At 52.0% G+C, this 20,949-nt stretch overlaps 3 protein-coding genes across 3 annotated transcripts; all 3 read left to right on the top strand.

Annotated features, from left to right (window-relative positions):
• Nucleotides 1-1,955: 1,955 nt before the first annotated feature.
• Nucleotides 1,956-5,508, top strand: ATEG_03992 (peroxidase/cytochrome P450 family protein; the record flags this gene model as incomplete). The annotated part of the gene is made up of 7 exons (XM_001213170.1): nucleotides 1,956-2,195; nucleotides 2,254-2,351; nucleotides 2,412-2,460; nucleotides 2,513-2,705; nucleotides 2,757-4,935; nucleotides 4,987-5,113; nucleotides 5,179-5,508. 7 exons carry the CDS (start codon nucleotides 1,956-1,958, stop codon nucleotides 5,506-5,508), a joined length of 3,216 nt encoding a protein of 1,071 aa, XP_001213170.1.
• A 996-nt stretch (nucleotides 5,509-6,504) lies between these two features.
• tom1 (E3 ubiquitin-protein ligase TOM1) lies at nucleotides 6,505-18,964 on the top strand (the record flags this gene model as incomplete). The annotated part of the gene is made up of 7 exons (XM_001213169.1): nucleotides 6,505-6,552; nucleotides 6,639-10,497; nucleotides 10,551-14,393; nucleotides 14,444-14,524; nucleotides 14,583-18,413; nucleotides 18,468-18,812; nucleotides 18,870-18,964. 7 exons carry the CDS (start codon nucleotides 6,505-6,507, stop codon nucleotides 18,962-18,964), a joined length of 12,102 nt encoding a protein of 4,033 aa, XP_001213169.1.
• Nucleotides 18,965-19,702: 738 nt separating this feature from the next.
• On the top strand, nucleotides 19,703-20,853 carry ATEG_03990 (ribose-phosphate diphosphokinase; the record flags this gene model as incomplete). The annotated part of the gene is made up of 3 exons (XM_001213168.1): nucleotides 19,703-19,773; nucleotides 19,891-20,355; nucleotides 20,427-20,853. 3 exons carry the CDS (start codon nucleotides 19,703-19,705, stop codon nucleotides 20,851-20,853), a joined length of 963 nt encoding a protein of 320 aa, XP_001213168.1.
• Nucleotides 20,854-20,949: the final 96 nt, after the last annotated feature.

The raw sequence follows: 20,949 nt of genomic DNA, 5'->3' as shown, positions 1-20,949 counted from the left end.
GATGGAGGGAGATCGAAGGGGAGATCGAAAAGGTGGCGGACGGTGGTTGTTGGAAGAACCACTACTTGGGAACTTGGTACTGTGCTTTGGAGCTTCATCCCCAACACCGCAAATTCAGGCACCTCGGCTCGGAGCTCAGTCACGTGACGCCCCAACATGTTTACAATCACCTGGGCAGCATTATCGCCTTTGGTGGTCAGCTTATCCCTAGTACTACTCCCACATCTTGCACTTCAGGGAAAAAAAAATGAAAGGCAATATGTGACGAGGCTGGAAATCTCGAGCAACACTTTGTCTATTAATGACTCGATCATGCAGGGGCGACTTGTATACCCTGATGTGCAGGTTCCGTAACCGAGCACATAACGAGGAAGATCTTTACGCACGTCGACCCGGAAGTACTCGGCGTAACGCGTATCCAAGCCGTTAAGCAGTAGTTCCACGTGTTAGTGAAGTTTGTCCCCGAAGAATACTCCAACGATAAGGGTGTGGTGCCCCAATAAGCTACCTCTGCCACCACCAGGTAATTGACTACCAAACTTGTGCAGCGTTTACCAACCTTGGCAACACCCGACTTCACAAAAGATCAAACACGTTCCTATTATTATTGTCATAGGGTCGAGGCAAGGATGTGTCACCTCCACTACAAGGGCCCAGGATCAATTACATTGAAATCGTAATCAATGGATTCCAAGTCGTCAGGTGGGGTGGACCATAATTCCTTGTGTCCGCCAATCATTCCATCAGGAACGGAGAATCAGCTTATTACGGAGTACTCCGTACAGCTGAGCCTTGTCTCGGGAGACACGAGTAACGTAACTAACTACGGAGTAGACTAATGCTTCGAGAAAAACCTCTGCAGTAGGTATGTGGGGAGTAGTAATCACTCGCACGCCTCCAGCAGCAGTTAGACGATAGTCCGGGTCTAGTGCCCGCATGTCAGCCAGCCTTCTTCCAGCCATGTCGAACACCTTTGGAATCGCCCACTTGAGCAGATTACCGTGGTGCGCAATAATGGACAAAGACATTCTCCAGAGCCTTGGGCGCTCCGCCATCATTTTACTGGGTGAGCTCGTTCAATAATCGACGATCATAATGGCGATTGGCTCTCCATAACGTTGTTGAACTCCGATGAGGTTGGCTCACAGACCGTCTCCCATCACAAGAAGTTCCGTCCTTCCGAAGCCGTCTCGGATCCGATTGACAACTTGGGAGACGAGACCACTATCGTTGCCATCTTTTGGAGGTCCTTTACAGGCATCCTACTGGGAACCTATGAGCATTCACCGTGGCGCCCACCGATTGTCGCCCAGGCTATTTCATCGGCTAGAGATACTTGGTTCAAGCTGAACGCTAACCGGGAGACCTGATCCTCATGCACTGTACGAATCAGATCGCGATCCTCTCGGGGCGCCCACCAGTGGGGCCCTCTGAGCCCCTCGGGGATACCAAAAAGTTGCTAACGAGACGGCTGACGGAATAGGATCATCTCAGCGCTGGTGGTGTCTGAAGGCTTCAGCCGCACTGGTGTGTGGCCGTCAGGCCCCCTCGCGACACCCTGTCGTCCTCGTATATATAAACAGCTGCTCCCAAACCTTGGGCCCACCCTTCTTGATCGTCTCAAACTGTGCGATCAAGTGTCATATTATCTGTCTCTTGCCCTATTGAATACAGCAGACCACGGTTGTTGTGAACCTATTCCAAGCTTGGAGATCTGTCTTCCCAGTTTCCATATTTTCTTTCAGGCTCAGTAGAACGACCGCACAGTTTCCCGTGGAAAGGAAGAAGGCATCTGTGATTTTCTTGTTTTCCTTGAGATCTATTGTTTGTTCTGGATTGCATCCTTCGAAGAAGTGGTCGGTTCGTCGTATCGGTCAGTCCGCGATCTATATATCTGGACCCCCGACCCCCTACACCTACTCGGCAAACACCGAAGAACAGAGACCCCTTGAACAATGCAGGGAATTGGAAAAGCTATTTCTCAACTGGAAAAGGTCGCCACGGCGTCCTTGCGACCTTTGCCGACAGAGACCGGCGATGGGAGCTATGTGGCAGAATCAACCGCCACGGGTCTAGTACAGGACCTGCCTCATGTTGATCTGGGGGACTTGAAGACATTGCTGGACGTGACAAAAAATGCTGCCACAGGAGAGCCTATAGATGATAAAGGCTATGTGATGGAACGGTTAATTCAGGTCAGTTTGTCTCTTGCATGATTCCATTGTTTGCATTCAGCTTCTAAACTACTTTCAGCTTGCATCCGGCCTCCCTTCTACATCGCGGAACGCCAAGCAATTGACAAGCGCCTTCCTCAACCAGCTGTGGAACGACTTGGATCATCCACCCGTCTCGTATGTTTGATGCTAGGCGCTTCCACGAATGGATCATTGGGGCTGACTCGAAGTCAACAGCACTGTAGGAGGCGAATATTCTCATCGGTCCGCGGATGGATCAGGCAATGTATGACCCTTTTCGTTCTCTCGATCTGATGCCTGCTAATGTATATCGTAAGAATATCTTATGGCCTGGTATTGGGGCCGCCGGCTCTCACTATGCGCGATCAGTGCAGCCCAAGACAATGCAGTCGCCATCTCTGCCGGACCCGGAGGCTCTGTTTGACTCCCTTCTGGCACGGAAAGACTTCAAAGAGCATCCGAACAAGATCTCCAGTGTCTTGTTCTATATCGCTTCCATTATCATCCATGGTGAGCCAATCCAGGAGCGATTGATCTGACCGATGCCTAATAGCTCCATAGATCTATTCCAAACAGATCACAGGGATAGCTCCATCAACCGGACGTCTTCGTATCTAGATCTTTCTCCTTTGTACGGGAACAATCAAGATGAACAGTATCTCATGCGGACCTTCAAGGACGGAAAACTTAAGCCAGATTGCTTCTCGAGCAAACGGATTCTGGGGTTCCCTCCTGGGGTCGGCGTCTTGCTAATCATGTTCAACCGGTTCCACAATTACGTCGTCGAGCAATTGGCAGCAGTCAACGAGGGCGGACGGTTTACCAAACCGTCTGAATCTAATGACAAGGAATATGCCAAATATGACAACAATCTTTTCCAGACTGGCCGGCTTGTGACGTGTGGCCTATACATCAACATAATCCTGAAGGACTACGTGAGGACAATCCTCAATATCAACCGAACCAACAGTACCTGGAGTCTGGACCCCAGAATGGACATGAAAGATGGCTTGCTTGGTGACGCCGCACCTCTGGCGACAGGGAATCAGGTTTCAGCTGAATTCAACCTCATCTACCGGTGGCATTCGTGCATCTCCCAGCGCGACGAGAAATGGACTACAGACCTGTACAACGACATATTCTCGGACAAGGGCCAGGAAGATATTCCTCTGAACGAGTTCATGATGGGCGTTGGTAAATGGGAGGCAGGGCTACCGCAACAGCCCGCGGAACGTCCATTTGCTGGTTTAAAGCGCAAGCCCAATGGCCTGTTTGACGATGATGACCTGGTCACTATTTTCAAGGAAAGCGTTGAAGACTGTGCGGGGGCCTTTGGCGCCTCTCATGTTCCAACTATATTCAAGAGCATCGAAAGCCTCGGTATCAAGCAGGCTCGTGCCTGGAACCTTGCCACGCTGAACGAGCTCCGTCAATACTTTGGCTTGACCCCACACAAGACTTTCGAAGACATCAACTCTGATCCATACATCTCTGAGCAACTTCGCCGACTGTACGACCACCCGGACCAGGTAGAAATTTATCCGGGTGTGATCGTCGAAGAGACGAAAGAGTCCATGCTTCCTGGAAGTGGTCTCTGCACCAACTTCACAATCTCGCGGGCTATCCTCTCTGATGCGGTCGCTTTGGTCCGCGGGGATCGCTTCTATACAGTCGACTACACGCCCAAACAGCTTACCAATTGGGCTTTCACGGAGATCCAGCCTAAAGACTCCGTTGACCAAGGCCATATGTTCCATAAATTGGTGTATCGAGCTTTCCCCAACTACTTCAAGGGCAACTCAGTTTATGCCCATTTCCCTATGGTTGTTCCCTCTGAGAATCAGAAGATCTTAACAGCGTTGGGATCCGCTGAAAAATATAGCTGGGATAAACCGGGCTTCATTCATCCGCCACAGTTCATCAATTCTCACTCGACGTGCGTGTCTATTCTGGCCGACCAAGAGACTTTCAAAGTGTCGTGGGGCGACAAGATCGAATTTCTGATGAGCAATCATGACAAAATTTACGGCAAAGACTTTATGCTCTCTGGTGACCGCCTCCCCAACGCTGAATCGCGTAAGATGATGGGAGCGGCCTTGTATACCGACCAATGGGAAGAGGAGGTGAAGAAGTTCTACGAGAAGATCACATTGAAACTCCTGAAGAAGCATTCCTACAAGATTGCTGGAGTCAATCAAGTAGACATCGTGCGCGATGTTGCAAACCTCGCTCAAGTTAACTTCTGTGCAAACGTCTTCTCACTTCCGTTGAAGACCGAAGCCAGCCCGCGCGGTATATTTACCGAGTCAGAGTTGTATATGATCATGGCTGCTGTCTTTGCTGCCATCTTCTACGATGCGGACCCTGCGAACTCCTTTGCACTCAACCAGGCTGCCAGAGAGGTAACCCAGCAGCTTGGACAGGTGACAATGGCCAACGTGGAGCTCATTCATAAAACGGGCTTCATCTCGAACCTCGTCAACGGCCTGCAACGGCATGATGTCCTCAGCAATTATGGCATCCACATGATCCAACGGTTGCTTGCCAGTGGCCTTCCCGCTTCTGAGATCGTATGGACTCATTTGTTGCCAACGGCTGGCGGGATGGTAGCGAACCAAGGACAACTCTTTTCGCAATGCCTTGACTATTACCTCTCTGAGGAGGGGTCCGTTCATCTCCCGGAGATCAACCGCCTCGCCAAGGAGAACACCCCCGAAGCGGACGAGTTGCTGCTGCGATAGTATAACCCCCCGAGTTCTACAGCATAGGCTTCTGGTGCTAACTGCTTTAGTTTTATGGAGGGAGCCCGGTTGCGATCCTCGGTTGGTCTGCCCCGTGTCGTGGCGAAGCCTACGGTTATCGACGACAACGGCACAAAATTGACCTTGAAGGAGGGCCAACATATTCTTTGTAACCTGGTAAGTTTTTGTGACTGGTATCTTCCTAGCGAGGTGCAGAATGCTTACGATCTTCTTTACAACAGGTTGCCGCATCTCACGACCCTGTCAGCTTTCCAGAGCCCGAGAAAGTCCGGCTTGACCGGGACATGGATCTGTATGTTCATTTTGGTTCCGGACCGCATAAATGTCTCGGTTTCGGACTCTGCAAGCTGGGTCTTACCACAATGCTCAAAGTCGTTGGAGGGCTGGATAACCTGCGACGGGCCCCAGGACCTCAGGGTCAGCTTAAACGGCTGGCTGGGCCTGGTGGGATTTCCAAGTACATGACTGCGGATCAGAGCGGCTTTTTCCCGTTTCCCACTACGATGAAGATCCAGTGGGATGGTGATTTGCCTGAACCTGCCTCGGATTAGAGAAGGTGGGAGGATTGGTTCTAGTAGTGGGACATTTCTTAGTGTATATTGGGTCAGAATTCAATATATAATGTGTCACCTTTTAGGATATGTTTGAGAAGAGGATTCTGTTACTCTATTGTGGTTCTTCCACGAAATCAACAGTACTAGGTTTAATCAGCATTCAACTAAAGATTTAACCGTTCTTCCCTGAAGGCCAAATGTACGATGGAAAAACCGATCGCCTGATGAGAAACACAGGATTAAGCTAGCAGAAAAGCCGAAGGACAAGTGAATTGGACACGAAGCTATCTACCTCCTGGACATTAAGTGACAAGACATCAACTGATGTCAGAGGAACCCGCGTAGAAAAAGGCCGCCTTGTTCGGCGGGGGAGAAGACCCGCTCCGGATCCTTCACTGCCAGTCAGAGAGCCACAAGCGCAACCCAAACCAGAAGCTCCATCGCATCGGCATAATTTCACGAACCTTCCAACATCTCTTTCTGACCTCCTTCTCGTCCGCCTCATCCTCTCGTCTCCATCTCTCTCTCCCCCAACACCACCCCTTCTGTATCTTTCACAACCCCTCCTTTCTCCTCTTCTACCCTCTCTTTCGATGTCAAGAACCTTCAGGGTGGACGACCTGCACCGTTTCCCTGTTGTTCTGACTGACTCTGAGCGCTACTACCTTACTCGAGCCGCAACGACTCTCTAATCTCGCCATCACCGGCCCGCCCGCCTTTCGAAGCGGATTCGGAGAGAGGCTTAATCGACTGTCTTGGCCCTCGTTATTCGCTTTCTTTCCCGTCCTGGAATCCCGGCCAATAACCTTGCCCCTCTCTCACTCCGATTCTTTGGGATTTTCGTTGAGGTAGAAGAGCAGCCCAAAAACGTCATAAGTTTTCCTGGCCACCACGGTCTTCGCGACCTCACCCCACCCGCCTAGGAGACCCTCTCCTACATTCTCTTCATCTCCTCATCTCCTCATGAGTACCTGAATTCTCTAAGTCGTCAGAATGGGGAGAATCAAGAAGGTGGCTAGCCAAAAACATGAGGCTACGATCGTAAGTTTTCCTTTTTCTTCCCCTCACCAAGTGCTGTACAGCATCAGCCTGAAGCTCAACTAAGATTTTTGTTTTCCATCCTACAGTCACCGTACCTTTCGGAGTTCGTGTCTCGTGCCCTTACCGTCCCGATCCCCGAGCTTCCTTCACATCTGAGCACCTTCCTTCGCATATGGCCTTTCCCCCGAGGGGACTTATACCACTGGATCAACGTCTTGAACCGCTTTGATGAGATCCTAGCTGTCGTCATCGAAAAGTATGACCTCAACAATGGACCTCAGACCAAGCCTTTCGGCCGACACGCACTGGTGGATTTTTACGCAGGCGATGGAAATAAGTTGAACCCGGAGGAGGCTAATGTCAAGTTGAGTGCGCTGGGGTATGGCCCAGAGGGCGACCGGGAGTTAGTAGAATCGATCCTGGACTTCTCCAAGCTTCTCCTCGACAAGTGCGGGAACCGCAGCCTGTACAGCAGCAGCGAGCGCCTCGGAGATCTGTTGAACACCACTTCACTCTCACTTCTCCAGTCGAGCCTCCGCCTGTCGCTCACTCTGGCCCAGAGGTATCACTCGCGCCAACGGGGCAGTTCGCATATGCAACAGAGCCTACTGGCAGCTCATTACAACATTGATCTGGAAAAGCTCCAGAAAGTGGCGGCGCCGTTTCCCCGTCCGTCCGCCGCTCCCCGACAGCCTGTCTCGCCTACGGTTGGGCCCAAGGGCAAGGATAAAGGATCTTCGACGAAGCACAATGCCAATGACTTAGCTAGCTTGACCCGCGAAAAGGAAGGCTGGGACGAGTGGGGTCATGTGCGTCTCCTTTACTACCCGACGGGTGTTGCTGAGCAGACGAAGGAGGCTCCAGTAACCACCAACGTTGGGCCACAGACTCAGGCTCCCTCCACACCAACACCTCTGCGTAGGAGTCACACCCATCCAACTCCGCGCCTGAGTCGTACTTCCATTGCAGAGGATTCTCCAAGCTCCATCGCGAACACCCCCGGGAAGCCGGACGAGACGCGTGCGGGCAAGATCCTTGATATACCCTTCTCAAGTATCTCGTCATCGACGGCTGAAGAGCTGCTTGCGCAACATCTCGAGGAACTACCGGAGGATTCCAAGTACGAGCTACTGCATAGGGTTCGCACGGCCTATGGTCTCTCAACCTCTTCCGCCCACCGGGAGCAGATCCTTTCGATTCGGATTCTCGCCATCACAAACCTGGCCTACGTCTACACCGAACCGCTGTTTCAACAGAAGATCCTTCAGTATGACATGGAACAACCAAAACGTCTTCAACTCGCATATCAGTTGGCAGAGTTAGTCCATCTTGGAGCAAGTGGCGATTTGCCAGTTTCGCGGACCGTGCAGACGTTTGCTATGCAAGGTCTTGATGCTCTTGCGAAGCACAAAGCTCGAGCCATCGACGTTTGTGCTGCTCTTAGTGTCAATGTGAACCACGGCGTTCTGATGTTCTTGACCCGGAAGGTTGTCAACGAATTGGGAGCTGAAGATGGTGCGCCGGACGATGGAAGGCAGGATGAATGGCGCGATGCTTTGCTCGCTCTCCTCCGTACTCTTCCCGGTTCCAGCACTAGGACCCCCGAAACATTGGTCTCTGCGGGTTTAATTCCCATGTTTGTGGATGTTCTCAACTTGCGCACCGAAAAAGCCCGTCGAGTATATTCTCGTATCATGGAGTTCCTTGATACCTTCGTCCATGCCGTTCGGGATGCGCTTGGAACTCTGACCAGCGCGAGAGGATTCGACGCCATTTCCGACCTGATCGATTATGAAACCAAAACTTCTTTCGAGAACGTGTCCAGGGGAGCAGGTATTCCTGCGCAGCATAAGACCCCATCGATGGACTATCAGATTCCATACTTCCAGCAGCAGAGTCTCCGTTGGATGTTTCGCTTTGTGAACCACATCATGCAGCATAATGGCGGCGGGTTTGATCGGGTTCTTCGGAATCTGATTGACTCCCCTCAACTACTGACATCCCTGCGCTTGGTCTTTGAGAACGCGACGGTCTTTGGTTCCCATGTATGGAGCAACGCAGTCAACATCCTAAGTAGCTTCATCCATAACGAACCCACGAGTTATGCTGTCATCGCTGAAGCCGGCCTGAGTAAGAGTTTCTTGGAAGCTATTACCATGTCTGACATCAAGGTCCCGGAGAAGATTGCTACCGGAGCTGAACCCGCTGAAACGGAAGGCGAGCCTGCCGCGGAGCCTTCAGAGCCTTCCCCGGTCAGTGAGGGTGAAAAGCCCAGGCAGTATGCTATCGCAAGACCCGATGGTACGCACTTGGCAAGTGGAATCATGCCTGCTGTCGAAGCTCTGTCGTGCATCCCTTCTGCGTTTGGAGCGATCTGCCTGAATTCGTCGGGACTCAAGCTTTTCCAATCTTCCAACGCTTTAGAAAGTTTCTTTGAGATCTTCGAGAACCCCGAGCATGTCAAGTGCCTCAAGGAGGATGCAAACCTGATCCGCTCGCTGGGAACGACCTTCGATGAATTAGTCCGGCACCACCCGGCGCTTAAGCCATCGATCATGACTGCCGTTATTGTAATGGTCGCTCGCGTTGGTCACTTGTGTCGAAGTAAAGCTTGGACAGCCGGACTGGGAACGAAGGTGTGGACAGAGGATGCGCAGGGGAAGCCTATAGTGTCGGGCTCTTCTTCTCAGCTCCTCCGGAAACTGGGTAGCCCCAGAGATGGCGATAGTATTCAAGCTTCCGACCTCGGTGTTCGAGAAGTGAATTCTGAATGTCACCTTCCGGACGGCGGTACATTAACCATGGGAGATATGAGCCAGACTCTTCCGTCCTCTAGCGAAGTTGAGCCTCAGGACCGTGACGAGCACGGGCTAACAACCACCGATTACCTCTTCCCCGTCCTCCGATTCCTGGGCGCTTTCTTCGAAAACCAATCCAACTGCATATACTTTATCGAATCTGGCGGTGTCGAATTTGTCTTGGATTTCGCAACCCTGCAGAGCCTCCCATTTGACTTCCACAACACGAATACCCACCAGGAGCTGACCGTGCTGGTCCATATGCTGGCGGAAACAAAGCCCCATCTGGTCGTCCCGGCCCTGGTGGATCGCCTGGAGTCAATTACTGCGCTGATGGATGATTTTTGGCGGTCAGAAGGACCGAGACATTCGGGATTGTTTACGCCTCTAGTCAAATCAGCCGGTGGAAATGAACCAGAAGACAACAGCTCACAAAGTTCCCAGCTTGTGAAAGAAAACGGAACCTACTTTGCCAAGAGCATGGTAGCAACCCTCATCTTGATTGATCTCCTCCGTGAGGTCTTCTCCATGCCACTCTATCAGACCCGCCCGAGCCAGCAGACCTCCGCTTTCGCTCAAGTCAACCTTGCCGATCGGTACTGCTCCCTGATCCAGAGACTAGGCGGACTACATGCAGCTTGCGTTTGGGAGGAAATCCTTCTGGGTAAGAACATCCCGGATACGTGGGACCAGGCGACCAAAGTGCAATCTCCCAGCGCAGGAATCGAGAGACCCAATGACCCTACCAGCGCGCCCACTCAAGAAGGAGACACTACCGTGCCCTCAACAACTGAAACGCCCCAGGAGGCTTCTGCTTCGAACACCCCAGCCGAACCGCGTGCTCAAAATCCAAAGGATAAGCCTGAAGAGACCGTGGCATTCAAAAACGTACGGGCGCTTCGGTACCTTCTCAGTTCCATCCCCTCTTCGATCACCGGTTTCTTCCACAACCTGGGCCTTGGCCTGATTGGAAAGCGAAGAATCGATATCTATCAACGGCAGAATGCTACATTAGTGGCCGAGGCCATTGCAAAGGCTGTGATAGAGCAGTTGCAATTCGCGCCACCGAATTCGTGTGACAACCAGAAGCAGCGGTTCGCTTATCTGATAGTCATATTGTCGTCTTTTTCTCATTTGCTATTTGAAGGTAAGCCACACATGCTCTAGTGGACAAATAAATCCCATACTGACTCTTTCCAGCTACGGCCGATCGTCCACACTCTCATTACCTCACTCTGGTGTTGTTTGCATTCAAGAGGCATGATGGGTTGAAAGTCATGAAAGATATTTGCGACATTTTTGTGCGCGAGGTGAAGGCCTTGGTGCCACCCGAATCTGTGGCTGAATCAGAAAGAGACGTCTCAGCCCGACTCACTTCTGCCTACGGCGGTATCAAGATAATACTGAGTTTCTTCTCTGAACTCGCCTCAGGAAAGAATATTGTCGAGTCGAGTCAAACACAGGCTATGACCAGTAGCGAGCGGGAACGGGATCGGCCGGACTATTTCCAACCAGGACAGTTCCTGGTCGATCTTCGTATGCAGATCCTTCCCATGGCGCGCGAGATGTGGAACTCTGATTTCGCGACCCAATCGTCCAGCTCTGTCGTCAAATGCCTTGTCGACATCTTGCGCTCGTCACTAGATGGTGAATATGAAACGGGTGCTGCTAGACGATCCGATACCATGCCCGCTTTGTCTGATGTGTCAAAGAAGAAGTTTGTCATCCACAGAGAGCGGTTCACTACGCTACAGGACCAGGGATTTGATCCCGCTTTGGCGAAGGAGGCTATGTATCGTTGCAACAACGTTTATGCCGCGGCTGAAGAATACTGCAAGGCTCAGAACTGGTTACTTCCAAGTTCTCGAATTCCCCCTCCCCAGAACGACATTGAGTCTGTCAGATCCGGTATGACCTCTGGGGGCGAGGGTGCGGAAGACTCTCCTGATGCTCCCTTTGACAATGGGTTCTTAGAACGATCGGGTCTAGCAATGCTTCTGGCACAAGCTTCTGGTCGACCGTATGATGGACCTCGCCCAGAGGGAGGCCAGGGTCGAGTGGAGGAACACGAAGTCAGACAGGGCACTGATTTCCTGGCACGAGCTTTGAACCATATTCTCAATGATGATGAATTTGGCGCTGGCGACGATAGTCTGGGTGGCAGCCCAAACAATGCTGGTCGCAACCCCGACACTGCTGGTGAAAATGCTTCCGAACCCTCGAGTTCCGCGGTCAACCAACCCTCTGCGCAACCCACAAGCCACCCTAGCCAGCCCACGAGAAGGCGCGAAGTAACCACAGTGGAGGATTTGGATAAGGAGCGCGACAAGGTCCGATCCAACCTGATAGAGCGTTGTTTGGACGTCTTGAATGAGCACCATGATGTCTCGTTCGAGCTGTCTGATCTGATAGCTTCCGCCACGAAGAAGCACCGCGATCCGGAGAGCTTCAGAAGGGAAGTTGGAGAAATTCTGGTTCAGTCCCTCGTCTCGCTTCAGATGGACAACTTCCAGGCGGCTGGCAAGAAGGTTGCTGCTTATGCCCACCTCCTTGCGTTGGTCCTTCAGGACAGGGATATGTATAGTGCCACATTGGGCGAGCTGAAGGAATGCTTCACAACCTTCCTTGGGTTCATCCAAGTCCCTTCGGAGAAGACTGCGGATGAATCTTTCCCCTGGATTGGACATGTGTTACTTGTTCTCGAGAAATTGCTCTCGGATGACTCGCAGCCTCCTCAAATCAAATGGAGTCTACCCGATTCCGACCATGCGCACCCAGAGGATGAGGGTCCTGCTCAATTGGAGGAACCTCTTGTTTCCAATGACCAGAAGCTTCAGCTGTTTGAGGCACTTGTGGAAATTCTTCCAAGGATAGGCAAGGACGATGCATTGGCTCTTTCGGTGTCTCGTATCCTTGTCATTCTCACTCGCAACCGGACTATTGCAACTCGCCTGGGAGAGAAGCGAAGTCTCCAACGCCTATTTGTAATGGTGAAACAGCTTTCCAGCGCCACCAACGAGAAACTTCAAGGGGCCTTCATGTTGATTCTCAGACACATCATCGAGGATGAAGATACCATTCGTCAGATCATGAGGAGTGAGATCGTTGCCAACTTCGAATCGAAGTCCTCGCGCCAGATTGATACCACTGGATATGTCCGGCAAATGTACCACCTCGTACTCCGGTCTCCCGAGTTGTTTGTGGAAATATCAAACGAGAAACTGAAGTTGCAGCGATACGACAACCGACAGCGCCCACAGATCCTTACATTGAAACCAGAGAAACCCGACAATCAGTCTGGTTCGTCCTCAGGCAGTACCGGGGAAGAGAAAGCGAAGAGCAGTGGCGAAATCACTCCGGAAAACGCAGCTTCGTCCGACGATAAAGATAAAGGAAAGGCCACTGAATTGAAGCCGCCTATCGTGGAAAATCCTGACGGCGTCATTCATTATCTACTCTCTGAACTTCTCTCTTACAAGGATGTGGAAGACAAAGAACCATCAGCTGAAGCTACCGATGCCCGGGCTCCTGAGCAGTCAGAGTCTCAGACCGAAATGGAGATGTCTATCGACGAGCCCGCACCATCTGTTTCTAGCACTGATGCCCAGGGTGCACGCAATTCGAAAAAGGGAGAGAAGCCTCCATTCAAAGCGGACGAACATCCCATCTACATCTACCGTTGTTTCCTGCTCCAGTGCCTGACGGAACTCCTGTCCTCATACAACCGGACAAAGGTGGAGTTTATCAACTTCTCTCGGAAGGCAGATCCTCATGCGACCACGCCTTCGAAGCCACGCTCGGGTATTTTGAACTACCTTCTCAATGCCCTCGTTCCTGTCGGTACTATGGACCCGGACGAATCTGTCGCCTTCAAGAAGCGAAGCAATACGTCTGCGTGCGCGATGCGTGTGCTCGTGGCTTTGTGCACTAAAACTGGAGAGTTCGGTGGCACTGGGCGTCGCCGCAATGAGAAACTCAATGAAGAGGATGAGCCTGAGCTGAACTTCGTCCGAAGGTTTGTTTTGGAGCATGAGTTACGAGCGTACAAGGAAGCAAATGCGTCAACCGAACCTTTGGATGCTAAATACTCGCGCTTGATGTCTCTCGCCGACCTCTTCGACAAAATGCTTAGCGGCTACGCGTATGTTTCTGGGGACACCGCTTTTCCTTCATCCACTCGGCAGCTTGCGAAGACTATGTTTGAAAAGAACTTTATCAACGCTCTCACAGCTTCAGTGGCAGAGATTGACCTCAACTTCCCTGCTTCTAAGCGCGTCATCAAGCATATTCTACGCCCTCTTAACAAGCTCACCTCAACCGCGGTCGTCCTGAGCGAAACTTCAGACATCTCTACCCTAGGAGAGACCGAAGAAGACGAAATCTCGTCAGCCACCTCGGTTTCTGACATGGACGATGATCGAGAGGAGACTCCTGACCTTTTCCGTCATTCAACTCTGGGCATGTTGGAGCCTCGCCATGAAGAGGAAACTAGCTCGGAAGAGTCTGAAGAAGAAGAGGATGATGAAATGTATGACGATGAATACGACGAGGAGATGGATTATGAAGAAGATCTTCCGGAAGACGATGGCGAGATGGTCAGTGATGAAGAGGACGAAGAAATTGAGGGTGTCGGTCCTATCGAAGGTCTTCCTGGCGACTCCGGCATGGACATCGAAGTTGTCATTGACGATGATGAAGATGACGACGAGGATGACGAGGATGATGAAGATGAAGGCTCCGATATGGACGATGATGAAATCCTCGCTGGGGAGATAACTGGTGATGGTGATAACGCAAGCCTAGACGAAGGTGATGACGATGAATGGGAGAGCGAGGAGATGTCCGAAGATGACGAAGAGGCGGACATGGTGGACCAGTTTGAGAACGAGCTTGCCGACATCAGACAGACCGACGAAGGACAACGCATCAACGACCTCTTCCGTATGCTCAATGGGGATGCTACAGGGGTTGATGACCTTCAGGTCGATAGCCTCGGAGATATGCATGATGACATGCTTGATGATGAATTGCAGGAGGACGAAGGTACGCTCGTCTGTTTCGCGAACTGAATGCGATTGCTAACTATTTCAAAGAGGATGAAGAGCTTGACGAGCTTGAAGAGGAGCTTGAGGATGCTGATGATGATCAAGGCTCGTATCAAGGATTTGATGAAGGTTAGTAATTTTCTTGTCTCCGAGCAGAAAAAGCAGAGGGACTAACTTCCTATGATAGATGAGGACCTCATGGATCCCTGGGGGTGGGAAGGTGAAGAGCCCCCATTCCCTCGCGGCCATCACCATCATCGCTTCCGTGGGACTCAACCAGCATGGGCGGCTGTCACTGGCATTATGCCCAGCCGGCATGGAATTGTTCCCATTCAACCGTATCGATTCCACCGCACTCAGATCCCAGCGCGCGGCAGTGATGATGGAACAAATCCTCTCCTTGTCCGTACCGATCGTGGACCAGAAGGTGGACAGCCTCGTGGACCTGGTGCTGAAGCATTTACCGACTGGGTGCATGGCATGGAGCCAGTGTCGACTGGTCATCTCCTCCCCATGGACAGCCCCGTGAGCTTTATGAATGCAATCATGCAAGCTATTGGTGGTCAAGGTGCCCCAGGCTTCGGAGTGATCACACGCCCTGATGGCATTCATGTTCACGTTGACCGACGAGCTATCCTGCCAAACCGTCTTCAGGACATGTTTGGACTCGGTAGACAACAGCCTTCCCAATCGCGGACTCGCGATGACCCATCTCAAGCTGTGAGCTTTGCTTTGGCGACTACCAGAAGCCGGTGGCAAGAAGAAGCTCGTATCCTCTTCAGCAGCACATACGTTGAGAAAACCCAGCGTGTGGTCAACTCTCTATTGAAGATTTTGGTTCCTCCTGCTATTGAAGAAGAAAAGGAACGTGAAAAGAAGCTAGAGGAAGAGCGTAAACGCCGAGAGGAAGAACGTGCCGAGCGTGAACGCCAGGAGCGTATTGCGCGAGAAGAAGAGGAACGTGAGCGCAAGCGCAAGGAGGAAGAAGAGCAAGCTAGGTTGCAGCAAGAGAGAGAACAGCAAGCGGCCGAACAAGCAACCTCGGGAGCTACCTCTGAGCCTATGGATGATGTGCAGCGGACGGATTCTGCTGGTGAAGTTTCTGCGCCAGCAGCTGAAACCGAGACGGGACCGTCGGAACCACAGCCTAGGGTGCACACCACGATCAGAGGTCGTCAGGTGGACATTACTGGCATGGAGATAGATCCTGAGTATCTCGAGGCCCTTCCTGAGGAGTTGAGAGAAGAAGTTATTATGCAACAATATGCGGAGCAACGGTCGCAGGCTGCCGCCGCCGGCGAAGAGCCCAGCGAAATCAACCAAGAGTTCCTTGAAGCCTTGCCTCCGGAGATTCGTGAGGAATTGTTGCAGCAGGAAGCTGCAGATCGTCGGCGTCGGGAACGGGAAAATGCACGCAGACAGGCGGCCGCGTCTGGCGCCGCACCTCCCCGTGCTGAAGACATGGACCCTGCCAGTTTCCTTGCCACTCTGGATCCCTCATTGCGACAGGCTGTCCTTGCTGATCAGCCAGAGGAGATTCTTGCGCATCTTGGACCAGAGTTTGTTACCGAGGCTCGTTCCCTCCCTGGCAGACGGCTAGCTCAGTTTGGTGATATCCCCAGAGTCGATAGCCGCCATAGGACCGAACCAGTGGAAGACCAGGAGCCGAAGAAACCACAGCGACGTCAAATCGTACAAATGCTGGACAAACCTGGGGTAGCTACTCTGCTTCGCCTGATGTTCATGCCCCTTCAAGGAAACGCCCGTCATCAATTGAACGATATCCTTCATCACGTCTGCGAAAATAGGCAGAATCGGGTTGAGGTTATTAGTCTCCTACTTTCTGTCCTCCAGGACGGAACATCTGATGTTTCTGCCATCGAACGCAGTTTCGCCCAGCTGTCGCTTCGCGCCAAACCCCCATCGGTTCAGAAGACGCCTCAGTCTGTTAAACGGAACTTGGCTTTCCAGACGTCTTCCAGTGTGAGCAGCGAAGTGACTCCGATAATGGTCGTGCAACAATGCCTCGGAACCCTCTCCTTCTTGTCGTCCTACAATCCTCATATCCCTTGGTTTTTCCTCACCGAGCATGATCCTTCATCGACGCTGAAGTTGAAGGCATTCCGCAAGGGCAAGGGTAAGGAGAACAAAGCCAACAAGTTCGCCCTCAACGCCCTCCTCTCCTTGCTTGACCGGAAATTGATCATGGAAAACCCCAGCTGCATGGAGCAACTTTCCAATCTCCTCAGCAATATCACTCAACCGCTTACTATCTTGCTTCGTCGCGAGAAGGAAAGGCAAGAGGAAGAAGACAAAGGCAAGAAACCCGAACGCGCAGCGGACGAGGAAACTACCAGGGAGCAGCCGGCGCAGCCTTCTGAGCCTACAGATGCTGCTGCGGACACAACGATGACCGATGCACCTCTTCCCACGGTGGAAGGCACCGAAGATCACGACGCCACTTCGGCTCCGCCGGAGACTGGTGCCCCGACAGAAGGTTCCAAGGGGGAGACAAAGAAAGGAAAGGCTGAGGATGACAAACACAAGAAGCGCAGTATCGAGCCTCCTGTTGTTCCTGATCACAATCTCCAGCTGGTGGTGCACATCCTCGCAGCTCGTGAGTGCAACGGCAAGACGTTCAGGGACACCCTTTCTACCATTAATAACTTGTCTGCTATCCCTGGGGCTAGGGATGTGATTGGAAATGAGTTGGTCAGCCAGGCGCAGGCCTTGAGCACTACAATCCTGACTGATTTGGACGAACTCCTGTCTCACATCCACCAAGCACGGACAGGCACCGATATGCAAGGTCTTGCCCTCGCGAAGTTCTCGCCTGCCAGCTCTGACCAAGCGAAGCTGCTACGTGTTCTGACTGCTCTCGATTACTTGTTTGACCCGAGCCGTTCTGATAAGGCCAAGGGCAGCGAGCCTGATCAGGCAGCCAAAGAGGACGTTTTGCAGTCACTATACGAATGCTCTACCTTCGGACCTCTCTGGACCAGGTTGAGCGAATGCTTGACCGTTATTCGGCAAAAGGAGAACATGCTGAATGTGGCTACCATTCTCTTGCCTTTGATCGAAGCGTTGATGGTTGTTTGCAAGAACACCACATTGAAGGACACTGCCCGCAACACGCGGGAGACTTCCGTTTCCAGCACCTCTGTTGACGCTGGTGTAAACATGGAGAGTCTCTTCTTCAAGTTCACCGAGGAACATCGCAAGATTCTCAACGAACTCGTCCGTCAGAACCCCCGGCTGATGAGTGGAACGTTTTCTTTGTTGGTCAAGAACCCCAAGGTCCTGGAGTTCGACAACAAGCGCAACTACTTCACTCGTCGACTGCACTCGCGTGGTGCTGAGCCTCGTCATCCTCATCCGCCCCTTCAGCTATCTGTCCGAAGAGACCAGGTCTTCCTTGACTCGTTCAAGTCTCTATACTTCAAGACGGCAGATGAACTCAAATACGGCAAGCTGAACGTCCGCTTCCATGGTGAAGAAGGTGTGGATGCGGGAGGTGTCACGAGAGAGTGGTTCCAAGTGCTTGCGCGGGGCATGTTCAATCCCAACTATGCGTTGTTCATTCCTGTTGCTGCGGATCGTACTACCTTCCACCCTAATCGGTTGAGTGGAGTCAACTCGGAACATCTGATGTTCTTCAAGTTCATCGGCCGAATCATCGGTAAGGCTCTGTACGAAGGCCGTGTTCTTGATTGTCATTTCAGCCGCGCTGTATACAAGTGCATCCTTGGTCGGTCTGTGTCTATCAAGGATATGGAAACGCTTGACCTTGACTACTACAAGTCTCTGCTTTGGATGCTGGAGAATGATATCACTGATATCATCACCGAGACCTTCGCCGTTGAGACCGACGACTTTGGTGAGAAGCAGGTGATTGACCTTGTGGAGAATGGACGCAACATTCCTGTCACCCAGGAGAACAAGGAGGAGTACGTGCAGCGTGTGGTCGATTATCGCCTGCTTCGCTCGGTTAAGGAGCAGCTTGACAACTTCCTCAAGGGTACGTACTTGTTTCCAAGGACCTCTGCAGGACGGTGAGCTAACTAGATTCTAGGATTCCATGAAATCATTCCTCCCGATCTCATCTCCATCTTCAACGAGCAAGAGCTCGAACTGCTGATCTCTGGTCTTCCTGAAATTGACGTGGATGACTGGAAGGTGAACACCGAATATCACAACTATTCGGCCTCGTCGCCGCAAATCCAGTGGTTCTGGCGTGCGGTGCGCTCGTTTGACAAGGAAGAACGGGCCAAGCTGCTGCAGTTCGTCACCGGTACCAGTAAAGTTCCTCTCAACGGGTTCAAGGAGCTTGAGGGCATGAACGGGGTCAGCCGGTTCAACATCCATCGGGACTATGGTAACAAGGACCGCCTTCCAAGCTCGCACACGTGTTTCAACCGTGAGTATTCTCCGTGGACTACCTCTGTGGATGACATCTGCTAATATGGGACAACAGAGCTCGACCTTCCGGAATATGAAAGCTATGAGACCTTGAGGCAACGGTTGTACACTGCCATGACGGCTGGTAGCGAGTATTTCGGGTTTGCATAGAATGGCGGCGCCATCGTCGTTCCTGAAAGAAACTTGGTTGATGGGTTTACGTGGCATTTGCGATTCTCTCCTTGTTGATGATGCTGGAGCATTTGGACGGCGTTCCACTTCTACCACATTGGGTTGTCTTCTTTCACCTAGTCTGTATTATTTGGGCGATACGTTTCTTTGTTTCTTTGCTTTGCCGGGGACAGGATCATGATGATTTACAGGGGAGAGGGAATCTGTCCAGACTCCGACTTGGGAGATATTCGTCTCTCTCCTTGAAGTGCAGGTCAACGGGAAGACGATCTCGAGCTGGAGGTGGTACAGTTCCCCTCACGATGATACAAAATGCGTTTCTTTATTACTTTTTTTCGTGAACTGGCCCCTTTCTAATTCCAATTCATGTACGTACTGTTTGTTTCTAGAATTCCCAATGCAGGGCTCCCATGAATGCTCTCTGGTCTTTTTATACTATTCCGGGGGTCGGCCACGGACAGAAGGCGGTGAGATAACAACGGGTTTTTCTGCCGCGGGTAAAAAAAAGTGAGGGCGGCGGGGCTCTTCATGCGCTTCTCCATCTTTTCCCTTCGACTCTCATTTCTCCCTCGCGCCGGATCCTCCTCGAGCTTGACCTCTTTCTCTCTCGCTCTTCTCTAAATCTTCTGCGTCTTCCTAGTCTCTTCCATCTGCAGACATCTCCACTACCCCTATCCCCGGCTCTCCTCATTTTCACACACACCGCTGCCACACACCATGGCATCAAACTCGATCAAGCTCTTGACGGGCAACAGCCACCCCGAGTTGGCGAACCTCGTGGCCGACCGGTATGCAATTTGACCATAACAACTTGGAGGGTACTCTTCTGGGTTGTAATATGATTGTATCATGCGGAGTTGTCATCGCTCAATGCATTGACTAACCTTCCACCTTCATCTCGGCAGACTTGGCATCGAGCTGACCAGAACTATGGTCCTCCATTATTCCAACCAAGAGACGAGTGTGACGATTGGTGAAAGTGTGCGCGATGAGGATGTCTTCATTCTGCAGTCCACTAAGCCCAACGACATCAACGACGGTCTGATGGAACTGCTTATCATGATCAACGCTTGCAAGACTGCGTCGGCCCGTCGCATCACCGCTGTCATCCCCAACTTCCCCTACGCCCGTCAGGATAAGAAGGACAAGAGCCGTGCGCCTATCACGGCGAAGCTCATGGCCAACATGCTCCAGACCGCTGGATGCAACCACGTCATTACCATGGATCTCCACGCCAGTCAGATCCAGGGCTTCTTCAACGTGCCCGTCGACAACTTGTACGCGGAGCCGAGCATGCTGAAGTGGATTCGGGAACATCTCGATGTCAACAACTGTGTTATTGTCAGTCCCGATGCCGGCGGTGCCAAGCGGTAAGGATCCGTCTAGATTATTCTGCTGATACGTCTCCCCGAGCTCTTTACTGATCGCCCTCGGAATACAGTGCCACTGGTCTCGCCGATCGCCTCGATCTGCAGTTCGCCCTGATTCACAAGGAGCGTCCCCGTCCCAACGAAGTCTCCCGCATGGTCCTCGTCGGTAACGTCAAGGACAAGATCGCCATTATTGTCGACGACATGGCCGATACCTGCGGTACTCTCGTCAAGGCCGCCGACACTGTCATGCAGCACGGCGCCAAGGAAGTCAACGCCATCGTTGTGCACGGTATCCTCTCCGGCAAGGCCATCGAGAACGTCAACAAGAGCTGTCTCAAGCGCCTGGTGGTCACCAACACCGTGCCCCACCAGGAGAAGAAGGAGCAGTGCGACAAGATCGAGACCATCGACATCAGCCCCACGCTGGCTGAAGCCTGCAGACGTACGCACAACGGCGAGTCCGTCAGCTTCCTGTTCTCGCACGCCGTTGCATAAGATTAGGGAAGGGGTCTTGTGGAATACGTTTGCTAAGGATGGGGAGTCTTGTTTCTGTTATCTGCTAGAATCGCATTGATACTTGTTTCGCTTTGG

The sequence above is a fragment of the Aspergillus terreus genome, genomic scaffold (genome assembly GCF_000149615.1).
Source record: "Aspergillus terreus NIH2624 scaffold_5 genomic scaffold, whole genome shotgun sequence".
NCBI classification, from domain to species: Eukaryota; Fungi; Ascomycota; class Eurotiomycetes; order Eurotiales; family Aspergillaceae; genus Aspergillus; species Aspergillus terreus.
Note: the sequence above shows the minus strand (reverse complement) of the source record. Positions and strands in the feature narration are given on the sequence as shown.